This window comes from Haliotis asinina, chromosome 5 (assembly GCF_037392515.1).
Source record: "Haliotis asinina isolate JCU_RB_2024 chromosome 5, JCU_Hal_asi_v2, whole genome shotgun sequence".
NCBI classification, from domain to species: domain Eukaryota; kingdom Metazoa; phylum Mollusca; class Gastropoda; order Lepetellida; family Haliotidae; genus Haliotis; species Haliotis asinina.
Window position 1 is genome coordinate 43,552,769 of NC_090284.1, and position 20,858 is coordinate 43,573,626.

At 36.0% G+C, this 20,858-nt stretch overlaps 1 protein-coding gene across 1 annotated transcript in view; it reads left to right on the forward strand.

The window, feature by feature from the left end:
* The window catches only part of LOC137284549 (voltage-dependent T-type calcium channel subunit alpha-1G-like), a 191,898-nt gene extending 172,388 nt beyond the window's left edge, over positions 1-19,510 (forward strand). Inside the window, exons 35-39 of the mRNA XM_067816393.1 lie at positions 416-571; positions 2,494-2,595; positions 4,274-4,411; positions 5,806-5,950; positions 11,826-19,510. Coding sequence (XP_067672494.1) covers positions 416-571; positions 2,494-2,595; positions 4,274-4,411; positions 5,806-5,950; positions 11,826-13,078 — 1,794 coding nt within the window. The 3' untranslated portion in view covers positions 13,079-19,510. The remainder of the gene's footprint in view (positions 1-415; positions 572-2,493; positions 2,596-4,273; positions 4,412-5,805; positions 5,951-11,825) is intronic.
* Positions 19,511-20,858: the final 1,348 nt, after the last annotated feature.

Here is a 20,858-nt window from a genome sequence, read left to right on the forward strand (position 1 = left end):
GGTATATCAATGAAGGAAAGACTTTCCATTTTCTGTCAAAATAATGATATAATATGTATAGAATATGAAAATCATGTTTAGTGAATTGTAAATTGTATGATGACCCAAGAAATAAGTTGGGTTTTTTTTGTTTGGTTTTGTCAAAATGTTTTAATATCCAACAACATTTTGTTAATATTGTTAACAATAGAAACATAACTATGGTAGTATTATTCAGTAACTTTTTTAAATATGTCAGTGAAACCAGCTAACCATACTTTCCTTGATTACATATCTTATGTGCACTTTGATCATTCAATGCCGAGTGGTTGTATTTTGGGCCTGTGACCTATATATAGGGTATATTGAAAATATATATACATATATATATATGTCAGTCAGATGTGAACACTTTATGGATGTATGTTTGTTTCAGGACACGTTGAGGGACAACTGCGACTCCACAGACAACTGTCTACGGAACTGCTGTGTCAGTCCCATCATTGCCCCAGTCTACTTTGTCGTGTTTGTACTCATGGCCCAGTTCGTCCTTGTCAATGTCGTTGTGGCTGTGCTGATGAAACACCTTGAGGTATGTCCACTCTGTGAACTTTCAGTCAACAATACACCTGAATATTCCAATTTTTGACCAAATCAAAATCTATTTATCTTAAGTCGAAGACATTATCTGAACATAAATGCATACATGAATCTAATTGTAATTGTTTATGTATGAGATTGATTGTTTTCATAAAGAACATTTGATGCTAATGTGTATTTTATGGAAAATGGTAGAGGTGAAGGATTGATTGGATGGCTATGGTTTGTGTTCACAAGTTTCATGCATTTTAATTCACATGGGTGTGGGATTTGAAATTTGTTGTTATTTTTTGAGCATTTGTTAAAATTTTATTAATTTTGTGGTGATGGTGTATTACGATTGTGATCATGCTTGATATCCCAATTATATTATTAATATGTTTGGTAGGTACATCTATTAGGAATTAGCTATGAAATAGAGGAACTATTTTGCTGTGCAGCATGATAATGAGTGCTGTGTCTTCACGCTAGCTGTACGAGTGTAGGAATTGACTGTTTTGCTTCTGTATTGAATTTTACATTTGTAATGATCATTTCACATTGTATTGATGGATGCGAATTTCATACCTGTTCATCAACTTCTCATTCATGTAACAGAGCATATGTTTCAAACTAATTGTGATTCATTTATTTTGAGTAACCTGATTTGAACCCCCTTAGAAACATTATACAGAGCCCAGTGTTGCATTTCATATTATTCAGGTTGGACGTGAATGAGATGGTGTTTTCAGATGTAGATGCTCTCAATAGACGCTACTGATATACTTCACAGTAGGGGAACGATACTAGCATCCTGACAAACATAAATACTTATTGGATGTGACAAATATTTATTTGATATTTTTACAAAAAAACAGAGAACAGGATTCCCAATTTACGCTCCCTCCGACTTGGAAGATGATGAGGATTTGTTTTCTCTGGATGATGACCATCATGATGTTGATAAAGAACAGGTCGAAAACTCATTGGTTTTCTTCAAGTTTCAAATTTTCTGAGTGTTTTTTGCCACATATTTCCTGACTGTCTGACAAAACAAAACAAAAATTCAAACATCTTTTACTTTTTACTGCTATTAACTCAGCTTCACATTTTACCACAGGAGCACTTTCATGTGTGTGTATATATAAAGGCACACACAGCTGATTTTTCACATTCAACACAAGGTTTCTTTGTGATTCGTTTTTATTGATGACTTACCACAATCAACAGTTTGAAATATTACATATCGCAATTTTCCTTTTTCTTATTCTTACATTTTAAAACTGTGATTAGTGTGCCTTCACTTACGTAAATCTAAACGTAGACCTCAAATGGCCTACATTCATGTGTCACCCGTACATATGTAAGTGTTATTCAGAAAGCCATGTTTTGTGTAGCCATTATGTGATGTAAGGGTCAAGATACCTTAGGATTTGTTGTACAACCAGTTTGATTTTACCTTGACACTATTTTGACCTGACCTGATCTGATCTGACCCTGACCCTGTCATAGTCCAATACAGTGTAGTGATGGAATATTGTTGCCCCAATTATGTGCCCTTATATAGCGTGTTATTTGGCTCATGTTGTATGCTACAAGCTCTGCTCTCCTATATTGTAACGTCTCCAGGTATGGAATGGATTTGAGTTTCTGAGAGTGATCATGTGATTTGTATGTAAACTACACCTCTTTTCCAGAGCATTTCATGATGTAAAATGACAGATTTTTCAAACTGAAATTTGAAAATTTGATTTCACATCTTGATATTTCCGCTGAGTGTGTGATTTGATATCTCAAAGCAATCATCACTTTTGAATATTCACTGTGTGAAAATGCACTGTTTGAAGACTCTGTCACGTGATTATTGCGTCTACCTATCCCACTTGCTAATGACGTCTGGCATGCATATCTTTCTCTTGTGCACGGCATGTTTAGGAGACGTACAAGTATAAAGAGTTGGATGACGAGGTTGAGGAGGAATTGCGCCTTGAGATGGCAGCACGCAATGAAAAACAGGCAGAAATGATAGAAATGAAGGTGAGATAAGGGAGATAAATCTAAAAAGAACTCTCCTGTTTTGTGGAGGTCGGAAACTTCTCCCAGGTGTCTAGTAGCCATTTTGATTTCCATGTATTGATTTATTTTTTTTCATTAATTAGCAATTGGTAAAATAGAGGGATTTTGTTTTTTGCCTTTTACCTTTCTTTCTTTCCACCACATGTTTTCAAACACTTTTCTTCCACATTGCATGGCCGCACTGTCACAAAATGGTTTAGTTTTTTGTCTATTTTTCACTTTTTGAATAGATTTTCAACAGTAGATTTCCATCTTGTTTCCATTTTACACATATTCATTCTTCACATTGTATAATATTTTTTCTATGATTTACATCACATAATATTGATATGTTGGGGTATTTTCTCTGATATGCAGTCTTTGTGACGGATGCATGGGGGATATTGTATGCATGTTGCCTTAAAGCATGATCAGTTGCACTACCTCCAAGTCATCCATAGAATATTATATTCTTCAATAAAGCAAAGGAAAATTATAAATAATGCTTTCAATCAATAAAATATTGTGTTCCATCAACTTCTATCAGTGCCACATATATGTGTTTATTAATAAATACTGATAAGAAATATTGTAGCATAAAGATGAATTTCAATCATGAATTAGTACAATTATGAATATGTTTCAGCATAAGTTTCATCAGCTAAACATCAGAATAATCAGCAAAGTTTCTGTGCAGTTATTCAGAGTGGGAAGTCTTTCTGTCAAGAGAGACATGTTTTGAAGTAATCCTGTAGAAACCTAAAGACCATGGGTGGAGATGATTTTCTTGTTATACTCTAAGCAGTTTCTAAAGTAAACTCACTTTCTTAGAGAGGGCACAGATGGTGCTGAAATTTGCTCTGGGTCTGATTTCTTTTTACCCCAGTTATTTTTCTAAATTAACCCCTCTTGTGGGGTTCTCCAAATTGATAAAAAAGTCAACTGACAAGATGTGATATAACTTTAATACTGTTTAAAGCTGCATTCAACCTGGTTCACTCACTCACTCTTTTCTTGAACTATAAATAAACAAAAAGGAATATTTCTATTGGTTGTTGGTTCGTGATCCTTTTCTACATTTCATATTTTTTTTATAAGGTTTTCTAATCTGAATTCCCCTGATCGTGGACGATGTTTTTTGCCAGTTTGTTATTATATATGACCTTTGACATTTTGGCCTGTTCTCCATAAACAGGCTAATATATTGCCAGATGTTACTTCAGCTCCTTAGATTAGTACATCTTTGACCTAACATAATGTGATTGTTCTAGTTGATCTATTGCTGTAAATAGCTCCAGTCAGACCATGTCAATAGTTGGCTTCCCGGATTTAGATTCAGATCAACCAAAAATATTACTCAAATTGTGAAAATGTGTATGCTTGATAAGTAAAATCTATGTCCATAGAAGGTCTTTTATGTATTATTTATATCTAAAAAAATGTTTCATAATGTTTCAAAACTGACCTACTACATTATTAACTATACATGCATCTCTAGTCTTTATCTAATTATAATATACCATCACACGTATGTCCTGTCAAAAGATGTCTCTGCAGAGGCAGTGATCTATAGCTATTGTCTAGTCAGACATGGCATACATTGCCATACTTTCTAGTGACTAAAGGGGAGGTAATGTGAAATGAGCACATTGATTTGCAGGAATCACATCGCAACTACACAGAAGAAGATGACGATGTTGCTGCCATCAATGATGGTGGAGTCTCGGATCAGAAGCTGGAGGATGAGATCAATGGTGACAAGAAAAGCTCAGAAAAAAGCTCAGAGGAAAGCAATCAGGTGTGACAATCATGGCATCACATTTAAACATTCATGGAAAAGAAATATCTTTGCAACGTCTAAGGTCAATTAATGAAAACATTACAATAAGATGTACATAAAAGAATTCTAATTTGTATTGGTAAATATATCTGCCCAACCACCATACTTGTCTCCATGCAAATGTAAAGATGTCACAGCTCAAAGACAGCTGGGCACCAGTCCTTATCACAAAGTTTCCATGTCTGCACATGTAGAAAATAAAAGGTCATCAGTTTCTGGACATGCATGTGTAGAGAATGGGATCATGAATGTTTGCATGCATCAGTAAAGAGAATCTGTTGATGTTAATTGTTTATCAGTTATTCAGTGGCCTCTGTAGCTGCAGTTAATCAGACAGTTATTATGATGGGATTGAATTCCAGATGAACCATGATTTCCTTTGGTTTGTCAGCTTTATGCACATTCTTGTAGACTTCCCCAAACTCGTATACACCTAAGACCTGTAGCAGTTCATGCTTTCCTTCCAGTTTAAGGGAGTGGTGGGGGTAGTCTATTAGGTAAAGCATTGGCTTGTCTTGCCAAAGATCAGGGTTCAAATCCAAACATGTGTACAATGTTGTAACAATGAAGTCATGGGTTCAATTCCCAACATGGGCACAATGTGTGAAACCCATTTATTGGTGTCCCCACCATTCTCAATCATTCTTTCACTCACTCCATCAATTCTGTGATATAACTGAAATATTGTTCAAAGCTCTCTCAGTTCTCTGAATAGTCCATCAGGAATAGTCTTTCTGAATAGTCCATCAGGAATATTCTATAGAGTATACTGCAGAAGAGAACTTGCTTCAGGTGGATCCTGACATGTTACTTTGGTCACCTGCTATGTCAACTTCTGTCAGAAACTGGAGACATCCTCGAAGCCATATCACAGTCTGACATCTCACTCAGGTGATCCTACTAGCTCTGTCTGATTAAAGAGTGGTTGAGTAGCCTTGTGGTTCAAGGGTTCACTCATCATGACAAAGACCCGAGTTTCATTCCTCATATGGCTACAATGTGTTAAGCCTATTTCTTGTGTCCCCCCAACTGTGATATTACTGGAATATCACTAAAAGCAGCCAACTCATTCGCTTACTCTGATTATCTGAAATATATCTGGAAATTTTGCTCTAACCCATCCAAAACTTGAAGCAAAGATTAAACCATATTAGTTATAGCCATCGCAGTTGATACAGTTAGATACCACCAGTCTTCAATACAAAGGGTTCATGAAGAAATGCCCACATATTGATCAAGGATTCTATTAACCATATCAGACAGAAAAGGAAATTATGTTTAATATAGCCTTCAAATCCAAAGCCGTAAACCTTTGATCACTCACACTGATTGAATGCTGTTTTAATCTTCAGCAGTCCCCAGAAGCACAGCCCCAGGTTGAAGTTGAAGGTCTGACAGTGAAGATCCCAGATGACAACCCTTCTGTCACAGTGGCGCCGAGTTTCACCTTCAGTGTGCGGCCACCTAGTGAAGAACAGTCACAGACAGAAGATGACAGTATGTAGTTTCCACTACTCGGTTTTACTATTAAAAATGTGATTACAATTCAGAAATTGAAGCAGCTGTCTTATTTATTGGATCCTGCAGGGTGGGGGTGGGGGGTAATTTTTTTTTACATTTTTTCTCCTTTGACATGTGTTGTGATTACTCTGTTATTATTATTTATTTAAATCATCATCAACACTAATACAATAGCAAATTTGTTATTTACTTTTGATGGATCAAAGTTTCATAGCTGATTCCATGTATAATTAGTATGGGGGTCTGTCCCAGCCCTTGATACACAAGTTACTTCCCTTTGTCTTCAGACATGTATTCAGTTACAAAATATAACTAAATATTGTGAGGATGATATCATTTTTAAAACCATTTTACCTTTCTCCAGCTTCTGCTCTGGCTGAAAGTATCAATGATCCAACACAGAAACCATGTTTTACTGTTAAATCCTGTTTTGTTCATGTTGGAAATACAGATTTTTGCAATGAAAAGCGTAATTAACACTTACGCCAGCAGGATAGTGTAGATATTTAATCTGCTGTTGATGTTCCTTTAATTAATGTAAACATTATCAACATATAAAGTGAAACAAATAATATTTGTTTTGAAAATAGATGTTTATAGAATTGGCTGTAATTTCTTTGGTTCGGTATTGCAAAATTTTCGTAATGCAGTTTCCAATGCAATTTTACAAATGAAATAAACATTCTCAAAACTATTAAGATATAATTGTAGTAAGGAAATACAAATGTTTTTTGGACAAATAAGTGAAATGTTTCTGAGGTATTGGTGCATCATAACAATTTTCTCCTGCCATTTAAGAAAAATAATTTTGTTTTTGCCACATCCCAATCATCCATTTGTCCACTAGAAGAATGAGTGTCTGTAAGAACAAGGGTGCCAGAATCAACAACTCATTAACAGGTGCTAAACTTTCCAAGCTGTATTTCTGGGAGAAAAAAAATATAAATTTCTATGAAAAATGTTTTTAAAAAGTCCTACCATTCTTGTCACTTTTAAAAAAAATGTGCCCAAGAAACATTTTTCTTTTTTTACACAGCCTTGGTAGTTTTGACTACATAGTGAAAATTACCAATTGTATCAAATAAACTGGTTTGCAAAAAGTGTACCACAGTACGTCGTATTGTGAAGTTAAGGGAAGGTTTATTGCCGGCAGATGTTTTGTTTATGTTGTATGTTATTGTGAAGAAACTACATCACAGTTGATCTCAACAGGAATCCAAAGACTAGTCCGAAGACTCCGTGGCAACATTCCCAAACATTGGTGTAATAAGGATTTACTTCTAAGTTTGCAGCACATTTTACATGTATTTCTCCATTATGTACGTGAAGGAGAACGTGTGGTGTTAGTGTGATGATATGCATGGTTGATGAATAGTCAGGCTGATAAACCTTCTTTCCCAAGTCACGTTCCTCTTCCAGTCCTCCAAGTAAACATCATTTGAAGCCTTTAGTCAAGTATAGAGAAATAGAGTACGATCTCGCCCTGTAATATTTACTATTGTAGCATAAAGACACTTACATGGAGCAAACTTTCTTTTCTAAAATGCCATATTTACTATATACTGATGATTAATCTAAAGCACAAACAAATAAACAATGTTGCTAGTGGCATAAATTTACAATCCTCATTCCGAGCTAACTGACATGGTGTTCTGTTGATGTGTCTTCCCCCACCCAATATTACTAATACAGCACATGGTAGAAGTTTCATGATGATTTAGCCTCAGGTTACACATGCTCTCTTTATTTTATCGCTATTCGTAACTGTCATAAACCACACTCGACAATATGAACATCTCATCTTTACTTCCAACATCAGTACATGTACATCCAGATCAAACTGGCTGGTCATGTGACATGTCTGAAATGCATTGTGGGACTGTGGACATAGGCCTATAGTTAATAAATTTTGTCGTTGTTGAATCAGGTCGAACTGAAGCATTTTTTTATGGAAATGGTTGATGTATGATTCCTCATTCTGCTATGTGCTTATCGCCCCTTTTCTTCAATCAGTACATGGAAACTTGAATCCTTTTGCTCCCTGAAGCAAAGTACAATAACTCACTGTGTTGGGTTACCGCCCTTTCACTTTCTCCCTTCTGCACCCCACACGATCATAACAGTCAGGCTGTGACATATAACCTTTACCGATATATATTCGTGCAGAATTGTATTTTAGGACATTATATTATCATGTCGATGTACTTATTCATTCCACTAGTGATGTTATCTGACTGAACTAACTGTAAACCCTGACACAAGGTGCTATGGAGTTAGCTATCCTGTGGGAGACTGTATGAGGCAGTGACGACTGACGTGAATTTCGACAGATTATCAAGGATACATCATTTGATTACAAGGGGGCAGGCTAGAATAGCATAGTGACGTCAGTACATGGGGACATAATTCAAAAAGAGTACCTGATAAAGTACTGTCTGTGCCTTTGATCTTTCAACAAAGCATCTTAAAAATTAGGGTTCACACAACATAGGGTATAACATTTCTGTAAATATTTGGATGATTAATTTGTCCATTTATGTTAGAGAGAGAACAAAGCAAATTTGTTATCCCTATTGAATGAAAAGATGCCCAAAATGGTGTAGAGCCTGAGTATTTGTCATCAACTTGTCAACGTCAGCCATGCAAGTAAAACTTAGATACCAGGGGCCCATTTCACAAAACTCTCGTAAGCTAAAGATCTCATAACTTTTCTTGTAGCATTTGCACCTCCTGTGTTGCAGTATACCAGGTGCATATGCTATGAGAAATGTTACGAGATCATAGGCTTACGAGAGTTTTGTGAAACGGGCCCCAAGGCACCATTTCACAGAGTTCTCGTAAGACTAACGTCTCGTAACATTCATACCTCCTATAATGTAACATAGGAATTAAGAATGCTATGAGAAAAGTTATGAGACCTTAGGCTTACAAAGAGTTTTGTGAAAGGAGGCCATGATTGTATATCTCATGCAATAGCTTTACTTAACATAACCATATCTATGAGTTTGTGACTTTACCACGTAAACATATTGAACAGTGTCATAGCACAGGTTTGTAGCTCTCCCTCACCATGAAACATGTTCACTCTGAATTCATCCTTTTGCACTCACACAACCTGTCTTCATATTCTCATAGGTATGTTTACATCCAAACATATTGCACATTGTATAACTGCTTGGTGCAAGGTTCATAAAACAGCTGTTTATGATCCATGCAACAATTTGATAATATATTTCAGAAATGTACACAGCCCTATTTAAAGTTTTGTATGTATCTACTGGTTGCATATGATAGATATTGTATATTTCATGATCAGTGAAACGTACATCCTGTCGTCAATATTTCACAGGGTTGTATGTACTATGTTCCCACACCATCGTTAGTGCATATGACAGTTGATAGTTTGAACAAAACAATCACAAAAACAGCCGATGTTATACAAGAGAGTGAGAGAGTTCTATTTTTAAGCTGGTTTCAGCAGTATCATTTTGGGTACGCCAGAAATGGGCATCACACATTGTACCCATGTGGGGACAATGTACTCGTGTCTTTGCCATAATGACCGAATGCTTTGAGGCTACCCCACCTCCACTTTATAGAAGAGAAAACTATGCAACAAACATCTACTTCAACATCCAATAACAGTGTTGTTCAGCAAATGTGAAGCCCACTTCTGGTGTCCCCTGCCATGATATTGCTGGAATGTTGCAAAAGCACCATAAAACTAAATTCACTCACTTATTGTTCAGCAAGGTCGCTGCAAGTACCCACTACCTAAAATCATAAATTAAAGCAACTCTGATTTTAAAAAGTAGAACATTTGTTTTTCTCATTCATTCCACGAGATTGCTTAAAGCGGCATAAAACCAAACTCACTCACTCACTCATTCGACGCCCATAAAAGGTCAAGGTGATGCATGTGTTTGTAACGTGTGAGGTTTTGAGGACAGGTACACGCATGTTTAATATTGAAACTTTGACATTACATAATAGATTACTTAAAGATTATGACTAATCTCTGAGACTACTGGTCCATATAGATATTGCAGTGTGAAGGTCATTGACATAATCTGATTGTAAGGTAATGCATGGCTTTGATGGTAACGCTCCTTATTGGTGTAATGTCACCAGCTGTCGCCTATATAATATACAAATGTTGAATGGAACATTTTCCTAAAGGCATTGTTTAGTCAAACAAACTCCATACAAGCTAAAACAAACTTACTGTAAGTTCAATCCACTAAATTTTCAATGATGCAATGATACAGATTTACAAAAATGTTATTTGAGTTGGATTTTTGTTGTTACTTTTTTTGTGAATTATGGTAAAAGCAATAGTGAACTGTCTTATTAGAGACATTGACAGGAGAGTGAGGTATGTTTTTGTTGCGATAACTGCTTCATTTAGCACCCACCCACTACACCAACTTGCTGGTGGAATAGAATGGTTGATTTTAGAAACAAATATGGATTTATTGTTTTAAACATGTTTATAATTCCTTTTAATGATTCCAGCATGTTTTTCTAAAATTCTAGCATGAAAATTTGTCACTTAGGTAAGCAGCATAAAATTAATGACAAAATGGTCCTAAAAAGTCCTAATGTATGTGGCCACTAAATGTAAAAATGTTAATTTAGTGCAGGTATCAGATATGACTGTAGTATTCTTCTAATGAACTGCTCACATGTTGATGCTACACATACTGTGAATATAGCAAGATAATTTCATACAAAATTAATGTTTACTTGAATATGAAAATTTGCAGTCTTCCTAAATTGTACACTGTATATTGCAAGAAAAAGGTCATACTCATGGAGAAAAGTGTTTAATCCACACTGCCATTTTTCTGCTGCATTGTACTGAGGTACCAATCCATAGACATATTTACATAATAAATATTTGATACCCACTTCAGACTGTCATGAGAGAGTGCATTGTATGTTTGGTATCCTAGTTCTCAAGACAGTTGCTAGGTGCTGACACCATAGCTCCAGCAAACAAATTCTAAGTCTATAATGGTGTCCATGGTGTAACGATCCTGTTGAAGGCTCTCTAAACTTTGTTTTTCGTAAATGGGGCCTGTCTTATTGCTCTCAAGGTCATTGTTCCAGCTCTCATCAATTAATCAATATCTTACACTCAATATTGCATGCAGGTCTATGTCAGGGAACTCCTAGCCAGGTATTGGCCTAAACATGCCCATGAGGATGACATAACGTCAGGCATGTTTACTCCCAAGGGTAATCTCACCCTTGTCCACAATGCCCAGACACTAAGCAGATTGTGTTCAGTTTAGGTTGAAAAATTACTTGGAATCTGATTTTAACGTAAGTATAGCATTCATTTGGTTGGAGTGTTCTTTTGATGTTAATGATTTTGTTGGTGGTATGTAGGGTACACAGCTTCGTTGCTTATGTAGCCTACTCAAGTGTGTATTTTTTAGTGTTCATTATAAGCATATATCTTGTAGGAGACTGATCGAATGTTATGTAGCTAACAGTGTTGAGGTGTGTCTGCGAAAGAAATATCATTGTTGGGGTTGGATTGGGGGAAGTTACTCACAGGAAAAATGGATGAGCATAGTGATTTTACTTTAGGTGGTAAGTTGATATTGTGAAACTCAACATCTTCATTGCATGATATAATGATTATAAATCTTCTATGGATATTGAAATCAAAATTGTTATTGAAATACTTGTACTTATGACTAATTTCACCTTAGCTAAACTGCCAATTTTAACTCTCAAAGCATAAGATTAGTCCCTTGTTATTGGGTTAATCATGCTGAATCAGAACCTGAGAAGAATGTTGTGATTTGCGATTAATTATCTACTGTTTGGTTTTCTTCAGCCCACAATTTGTCCCCTGCCAAAATTGCCATCACAGTAGTGAGCATGGAGCACCAGGTTGGAACGGTCCCAGCACCAATCATTGTACATCCCTGTTCCCCAAGTAACCGATCCATCCTGGACAAGATGGAGTCACCGCCGATGATGAGGGCAAAGATCCCAAGTCCTCCTGTGTCAAGGATGGACAGGAGGTTGCTGTCTGATGGGAGGAATCCTGCCACATCTTCCCGGCAAGGCAGACGTCCACTTGTTAAGCAGTACAGTGTGGACATTGGTTCAGGGAATCAGCTACACGGTAGTGTTCCCTCTGTCTGGCAGACATTTGAGGATGAGGTGAAGAAAGCCCAGCCCAAGGGCTTCTCCCAGTCTCACCCAACTTTACCTGTGAAGCAGGAGTCTCTGCAGCAGTGCCCCGAGCCAGAGTTTGATTCCCCGAAACATCGTTTGTTGAAAAAACACATGCTGAGAAGCAGAAGTAGTGGTGCCAAGTACAGTCGTTTCAGGGACAAGTATCTCCACCGGGCGGTATCAAGCTCCGACACAACAGGGACTGACACTGTGGCAAGTCCGTTAGTACGGACCTCAACAACAAAAACATCGGACACAAATATCACACATTCTAAGGATGAAATGAAAACGCAACAGAGTAGTGGGGAAACTGGTTCTGACTTGGATGATTCTTTAATCAACGATTGGGCAGAATTGGAAGCTGCTTGTGATGAGGAGGTGATGAAAATTACAGGAGATGACGACGACGATGATGATGTCAGACCAACATTGACTTCATTGAACTCGTGTTCCTATGCATCTGAATGCCAAGAAGACAGTTATCCATTTGATTCATCGAATTCAAGTTCAAATTTAGTCCCAGACTCTGAAAAAGACTCGCCATTGACTGACAGTGAGCAGATCGGTTGCCATTCCAATTTTAAGACAGAGGAGGACCCACTGGTGGGTGTCACCTCATTATCAGGGGTCCATATACAGATGCCTGATTTGACAACTTGCCAGCCAGGTATTGATAATTCCAGTTTCGAACTGGGGGAGGGTTCTCTCAGTCCACCCAACGAGCCTTCCATGTCTCAATGTACTGAAACATTGTTATGCGTTCCGAGGATCATGCTAGATGGCGCCACTGTTGACACTCCTGACCTGTCCTCGGTGTCACATGACCATGTGGACGACAGGTCACATAGTAATGAACCTGAAATGTGCGAGCAGAGCGGAAGCTATGAACATCATGAATATGTTTGACGAATGTCAACTCCAACTTGTGTTTTTTGTGTGCCAGTTTTAGTGAGTGAATTATGTGTGAATTTGAATTACACATGGCATTATGTTTATGAAGATATGTACATTCTTTCAAAACGATGGAGATTAACTCTGAAACCAGGTCGTGGAGAGAGCAGCGTGAAATTTTCATTTGACAGTTATGAAAATGATTCTTTGATTCCGGTTCAAGGTTGTATGATTGTCCTTGTACAAACAGTGTGATTTTTTTTTTTTTTTTAAATGTTTAATATCTTGGATGTGGATGCTGCATCGGTTCTGATGTGAAATGGACAATCGTATGTGTCATGTATAACCCTGATTGATGCCAGTGAAGTTAACAATGTACAAGAAAAATAAATTAAGTGTGGTTACAATCACGACATGTCTTTCAGCTGTTTCCCAATATTCGCACACACATTTGCAACTGATTACTGATGTGATTGATGGCAGACTTGTTAAAAACACTTCAGTTGTATTTCACCATGTCTTTGTAATCCAAGAGTTGCAGCACTTGGCTGTGCCTGGATCCACTGGTCAGGTTTGAATCCCAAATTCACCCTGATTATGGCCCATGGTTCTTCAGCTGCATCCAGTGTTTTGGATTTTACCAAAGCTCTTGTGACCTATGACCTACGGCTTTATGCCTTTATTAGGCTGACTTGCTGTGATAAAAGTGAAAGTTATTTAAGATGGATGTGAACCCGATTCAACCACTCACTTTGTATTTAAGATGTTTAAAAAAATAGGTACTGAAGCTCAGTTGGTTTATGAATTATGATTCACAGGTTGATAATTAAGTTTATGACCAAGTGATCGTCAATGTGAAATTGACTCTTAGATGTCAGTTATTGACAACTGTTTTGAACAAGTCTGCAGTGTTCTCATTAGAAATGCATCTAATAACAGCAACTTGTTATGATGTACATAAATGTGAGCAATTCTGCCAAAACCACAAAATGAGGTTTTTGTAAGATTCATATTTATATGATACTGGATGATTTTTCTGATTTTCACCTGAAATTGAACTATATTTGGGAAAGATATTTTGAATATTTTTTCCAATATTTGGTAAAGATTTATGAGACATTTCCGTGGATCAGTTTCACCATAGCGCCTTCACAACAAACTGATATTTCAATCATTATGAGAAATAAATTCAGTCGAAATTTGTCAGTGTAAAAATATGGTTTCTTCGCACCATGTCCTTTTCTTTCTAGGACATAAACGTTAATACAAATTTTTGTCCAAAATCAATGTACATTTGGACATTGTATATGTGATGAGTCACCTCGGAAATAGGACGAAAATCGTCAGAAAAATTTACCAGTATGACTTCTTGGTATTTATTTCGCCCACACTGATGAACAGATTATTTTTACACTTGATGTATATTAACCATAATTGTAACATATGTATATAGACGACATTATGCACGTCAGTTTCATTCTCATCGGCCATTGTTACTCCCGGTCATTCTCTCACATTTCATTGACTCTTGATGCACGTCAAGTTTTTTGAGCTTTTGTGAATTCTTTAATACTGTTACCAGTTAATTTAATGCCTAAATTGTGCCAGCACTGGTGTTTGCACAAACTTCAGATCTTACTACCACCAAAACTTACATTATATTATTGCATTCTTTTATATGATCAGATTCTCCAGCAAACTGCAGATGTAAATACTGTTGTTCAGTACACAAAGAGAATGACTGGCACTGATGTCTGTAGTTTCTTGCATCGTGGCTTGTTTATGTGCAAGCTTACCCAGTTCTGTTTTCCTAGACACTGACAATGGTTTTGTTTACTTCACCTGCTGGATGAATTCTTCAAAACACAACAACTGAAAACAGTTCTTATAGGTATGGTTACCATGTTTATCATTTATCTGTGATAGAAAGTGACTACATGTACATTGTTATCTGGTAGGTTTACGATAGAAACAGCTGATTTTGAGGTATGACTATTTTATATTGATGTAGTGGTCTTGGAAAAATCATTAATTTTGCGGTCCAGGTGGAGATAGAGAATCCTATTCTGTTGTAGGGCTACACAGAAAACAGGTTCATTGTAGGGCTACGGGGAAATCTGATTCATTGTAGGGCTACATTGCAAACTGGTTCATTGCATGGTTACATAGGAAACTGGTTCATTGTAGGGCTACATAGAAAACTGGTTCATTGTAGGGCTACATAGGAAACTGGTTGATTGTAAGGTCACGTAGAAAACTGGTTCATTGGAAGGCTATATACAATTCAGGTTCATTTTAGGGCTACTTTGAAAACTGGTTCATTGGAGGGCTACTTTGAAAACTGGTTCATTGGAGGGCTACTTTGAAAACTGGTTCATTGTAGGCCTACATAGAAAAGTGATTAAGGGTAGGGCTATATAGAAAACTGGTTGAGGGTAGGTCTACAAGGAATACGGGTTCATTGCTGGGTTACATAAAAACTAGCTTGCTGTAGGGCTACATTGGAAACTAGACCAGGGATAGCACTGCCTTAAACTACTGTTACGTATCCAGTTTAGTACTGGAAAGAAAATGCATATGGTTGTTAAACCATGTGAAAAATTTATACACCATTGGGACAGTTTGAAAGTAATTACGTTAGTGGAAGGAATTCTTAAGAAATTGATGAAGATTCAGTGATAAGACTCTGTGAAAAACACAATTTTCTGATAGTATTACAAGCCCCTAATTGATTCAAGTAAGACTGTTAAAAAATTAATCAGTTGCCTAAGTGTACTTTACAAACTTGTTCTGTGGTAAGACTTCATGATAAGAACACATTCAGTTTGTGTTTGAAGAATTATCCAGCAGGTATGGATAAAATGTTTTGTTTCAGCTGATTTATGGTAGTATTTCCTAAATTCAGATGAAAATAAATGTTGATATTCTAAATTCTAATTATCCTTAAAACAAATTTTTCACTCTTAAATTAACTATATGCACTGGACTGATCTTATTGTGGTATGAAAATAGAAAATATGCAAGAGGTATATTGTCAGAAAATCAATTTTGTCAGAAAATTAGTAAGGCTTCGCTTTCTAATTTTTCCGAAGATTCTGTATTACTTTAATATATGTTATATGTGGTTTTATTTAGCTTGAACACTGTCTCATTAATCACTCTCAAGCACTCACAGAGAAACCAGGGAGATACCTTAAAATAAGGTCAAACAAATAATAGTCAGACATTCAAAGACTTTATAAATTGTACAAGAAGTAACTGATGACCTATTTTGTAATGTATGTTTCAAAAGTCTAAGTAACTTACACCATTCATGCTACTCAACAATTGTCAGAAATAATGAAATATGATAAATATATTTGGATATCCATTTACCATATTCTGTGAATGTGTTTGATATATCTGTGGAAAGATACAAATATCTTTATTACATGTGGGGTGGTATATCTGTTACATTACACTTCAGGTAATATCTCAAGTAGGAAGTAATTATTCAGAAATGTTCCTTGGGGATTAATTAATCAAGGTTGTGAGAGGATTGTAACTCTTCACAAACAGTTTTGATGACTTATTCACAGTGGTCAGAAAAATATGATAAAAGTATTTCATCTTGCTGTACGAGACTCTATTTTGGGTAGGCTCTGGTTTCAAACTGTAAACAATTTCCTATCACCTTTTTGCCTTGCAGAGTTTAATATGCATTTGTAAATTTCTACTTTGTCTACGTTGTTGTATTGTGTGTACAAATGAGCTTTTTAAACACACTGTAGACAGATAGTACAGACAGAGCTTTTTTACACTTTATAAAATGAAGCTCAGTTTCACAAAATATTTCCTTTTTAAAGATTCTTTTAGTTGAAATATTCAAACAGGAATGCCTAGTCTGTTAAATGCAAGAATGGAAAATGATATTATATATATTTCAAGTTGTTATAAATGTTACATTGACTTGGTACTAATGGTATGGTCTGCAGTATATAGAAGTAATGTTTAAGGGCAGTGGGGTAGCCGTGGTTAAAGCATCCGCTCATCACAACAAAGACCCGGGTTCGATTTCCCACATTGGGCACAATGTGTGAAGCCTATTTCTGGTGTCCCTGCCATGATATTGCTCGACTATTGCTTAAAGCAGCGTAAAACCATACTCTCTCATTTACTATGAGTAATGTTTCAACTTCTGTGTAAAATTTCGTAAGATCCAACCTCATATATTCTTTACAGACTGTATGGAGGCACAAGGAAGTGTCTGTAGATGTTTTTCTTTTGGGGAATCCAAATTATCTTTTTGCATTAATTATTGAAGTGATTAAATTTGTAGTTGATTGAAATTACAGGCTGCTTAACAGATTTAAGTTATTAAAAAATTGTATGTATATACTTAAAAGAAATAAGAAATAGTTGTTGATGGTAGATGAAAGATACGTTTTACATTATACATTATATATATATATATATACACGTTATTTATGGTACCAAAGTACAAAGGCTGGTTTGGGGATTTTTCCACTAAATAAACTGAATAAATGCCCACTATTTTATCATTTAAGTCAATGTTCCAATGCACTAGGATACCTGTTTATTGTTTGTTCATCTGACCATTATTTACTGTTCACATGTTGACTTTACAAATGGAAGTAAAATGTCCACTGTCTCCCATTTCCATTAAGATATCTTTTTATTTTAAAATGGTAATGGGGTGATCAATGATCATGATGTTATGGTAAGGGTTTTGGTATTTTACAAAATTAAAAATATGTATGTTTTTCCCCCCTCGATCTGTCTTGAAGAACTTTATGGTTAATGTATAGAAATATAAATAGTGGACCTTTTATTTCAATGTTTTTACTTTTACACCACTTTTTAAGCCTTGAAGACACCATGTGATATGTTTACGAGTGCAATATTGTTTTTAAATTATTGAATGAAAAGTGGGTTGTCTCCCCTATGGTTGTTTGCGGCAAGTCTCTCAAAGAACTCAAGTTTAAGATGAACATACATTTAGCAGTTAGTGCTGAGTGCATTCCAGAGACTTTACATGGCACTCTTTACATTGTCATGGATACAAAAGAATAAGGTCATGGATAAAAAGTATCCCTTTTCAGCATGTTGCAGAACTGACTGTCATTAGAAAGGAATTTTAGTAATTTTTATTCCTGAAAAAGTATCCCTTTAGAAGATACCTACAAAGAAAATATAAAGTTTGAGAGACAAGAGATCTGTGTCATGTTTTTTCTTCAATTCATTACAAAGTTGTGTTTGTTATAATTAAAATGATTTCTTCCTTAACAATTGCTCAGCTCTTGTTACATAGATTTTTATAACCTTTGATTCAATAAGAATGATGACGAAAACTCATTAAGAAAAATCTATGCATGACCGATATTCCACAAAATTTGATTTGCTTACATCAGGTAAAAGGGTCTTGAGAACGAATGATGTTCCTGGGATGGTTCAAGGGGAGACAACTGTTGTGTTACACATAGCTTACTTGTGATAGTTACTTTATTGACTGTAGACACACAGAAGAAAACACCAAGCTTATATTGATATGTTTGTTATTTATTTATTATTTATCTATTTACACATACCTCATTTAAGTTTTGAAAAAAAATCAAGTTTGCTTCTTTTTTCATGACTTCATGTTCATGATTTGATTAAGTTCCTGTTTTCAAATGTTAAATTTATTATCAGATTATGAACTGCTCAATTCTAATATTATTACAAGGCAAACAAATTGTCATGTATGAGAAACAAGTGAGTACTACTTACATATTTTCAGTTTTCTTTTAATACAATGACTTTGATCATTTCCTCAATTTGCATCTACAATGGCTTTAAGGTATTTGTGTATGTAATGGCTCTCAACATCACTTCTATTTATTTTGTTTATAATTTACTTAATATTGTGTTCATTCTCACACTTACGTGTTTTAGTCTTCGCTCAACATTTTAGCTTTGGTTTGGGAGAATGGCAACAAGCTCACAGAGACCCGGTACCAGAATCCATGTTTCTTAAAGATTTGTTAAGCCACAAATTCTCACATTAACTGTTGAGAAAGATAAGTAAGAAATTCGTAATTTCATGAAAATGTTACATGATGGATTCTGTTATCTCAATTTCAAATGTTTGATCGCAAGGATATCGGTGATTGTAAATTGTCTTACCAAGACCTACTACTATGAGCTTGCTGTCTGATAATTTTGGCAACATATCAGTGTATTTTATTATTTTGTTATTCCCATGCAAGCGACACGCCCAATCCTGGACAGCCTCTGCAGTGATGGCACTCCTGTGTTGGGGGTGATGTATGTGTGCGTGTGTGTGTCTGTATGTATGTATTTTGATATAGTTCACTTATTGCTCCAACTGATGAGTCTCCTCTTCAAACTACATCAATCAGGGAGTAACAGTTTTATATGAGAAATTAATAAAAAATGGGATTGAAATAATGTTTTTGTTGTCTGTATTCATGTTTGAAGGGACCTAGCAATGTGAATGTGAACAGTATTGAGGTAAGCATTACATTTGATTACCCAGCTATGTGATTGTGAAGAGTTGTTAGGTAAACAGTATGTTTAGTTACCTAGCTATGATTGTGAACAGTAGTAAGGTAAACAGCATGTTTGGTCATCAAGCTGTGTGATTGTGAGTAGTAATGAGGTGAGCAGTATGTTTGGTTACCTAGCTATGCAGTTGTGAACAGTAGTGAGGTAAACCGTATATCTGGGTATCATATGATGCGATAGTGAACAGTTAGTGAGATAACCAGTATGTTTGATGAGATAGCCAGTAGATTTTATTACCCAGTGCTATGATTGTGAACAGTAATGAGGAAAACAGTACATTTGATTACCAAGTTGTGTGATTTGTGAACAGAGGTGAAGTAAACAGTATATCTGGCTACCTAGCGATGTGAACGGTTAATAAGTTCACTGGTATATTTGGAGTGATAGTAAACAGTTTGGTGAGTGACAACCAGTACATTTATTTACTTGCAATGTGAACAGATTTGTGAGATACCTAGTGGTGTGATAGTGAACAGTGTGGTAGGATAACGGATATATTGTGTTACTTAGCAATCTGATTGTGAACAGTGAGTGAGTGACTTTAGCTTTACACCGCATTCAGCAATATTCCAGCTGTATGGGAGCAGTCTGTACATAATCAAGTCTGGGCCAGACAATCCAGTGATCAACAACATGCGCACTTGGGAACCCATGACATGTCATCCAAGTAAGCGAGTCTGACCACCCGATCCCATTAGTCGCCTCTAACGACAAGCATAGTCGTCCTTTATGGCAAGCATGGGTTGCAGAAGGCCTATTCTACCCTGAACCTTCACGGGTCTACTCCATATTTAAAACTGGAAAGACAGAAACATTTCTAAACTGACTGGTTTGATTGCATTGAATTTCGATATTGCAGAAGTTAGCAGAAGGCGGTGACCTCAGCCATGACATTTTATTACAGCTTCAAAGATATCTCAATTCTGTGTCCAGTGCCTGTTGACCAGACATTCAAGCATTATATGCAGGAAACAATAATTCACTTAAGAAGTCTGGAATATTTTATACAAAAGAGTCATGTTTGTTGTAGAATCGACCTGTTTCAAGAAATACATTTCTGTTTTTGAAAAGTGTGATATCCATTCCAGGGGCAGATAGAGGCTTTTTTTAATTATTTTTAATTGAAAAAGCAGGGGACACACTTCATTTTCACACGTTTCAATGGCTACTTAGCAAAATTTCAAAACCACAGGGGAAACGGGGATGCGCACCCCTGCACCTCCACTCT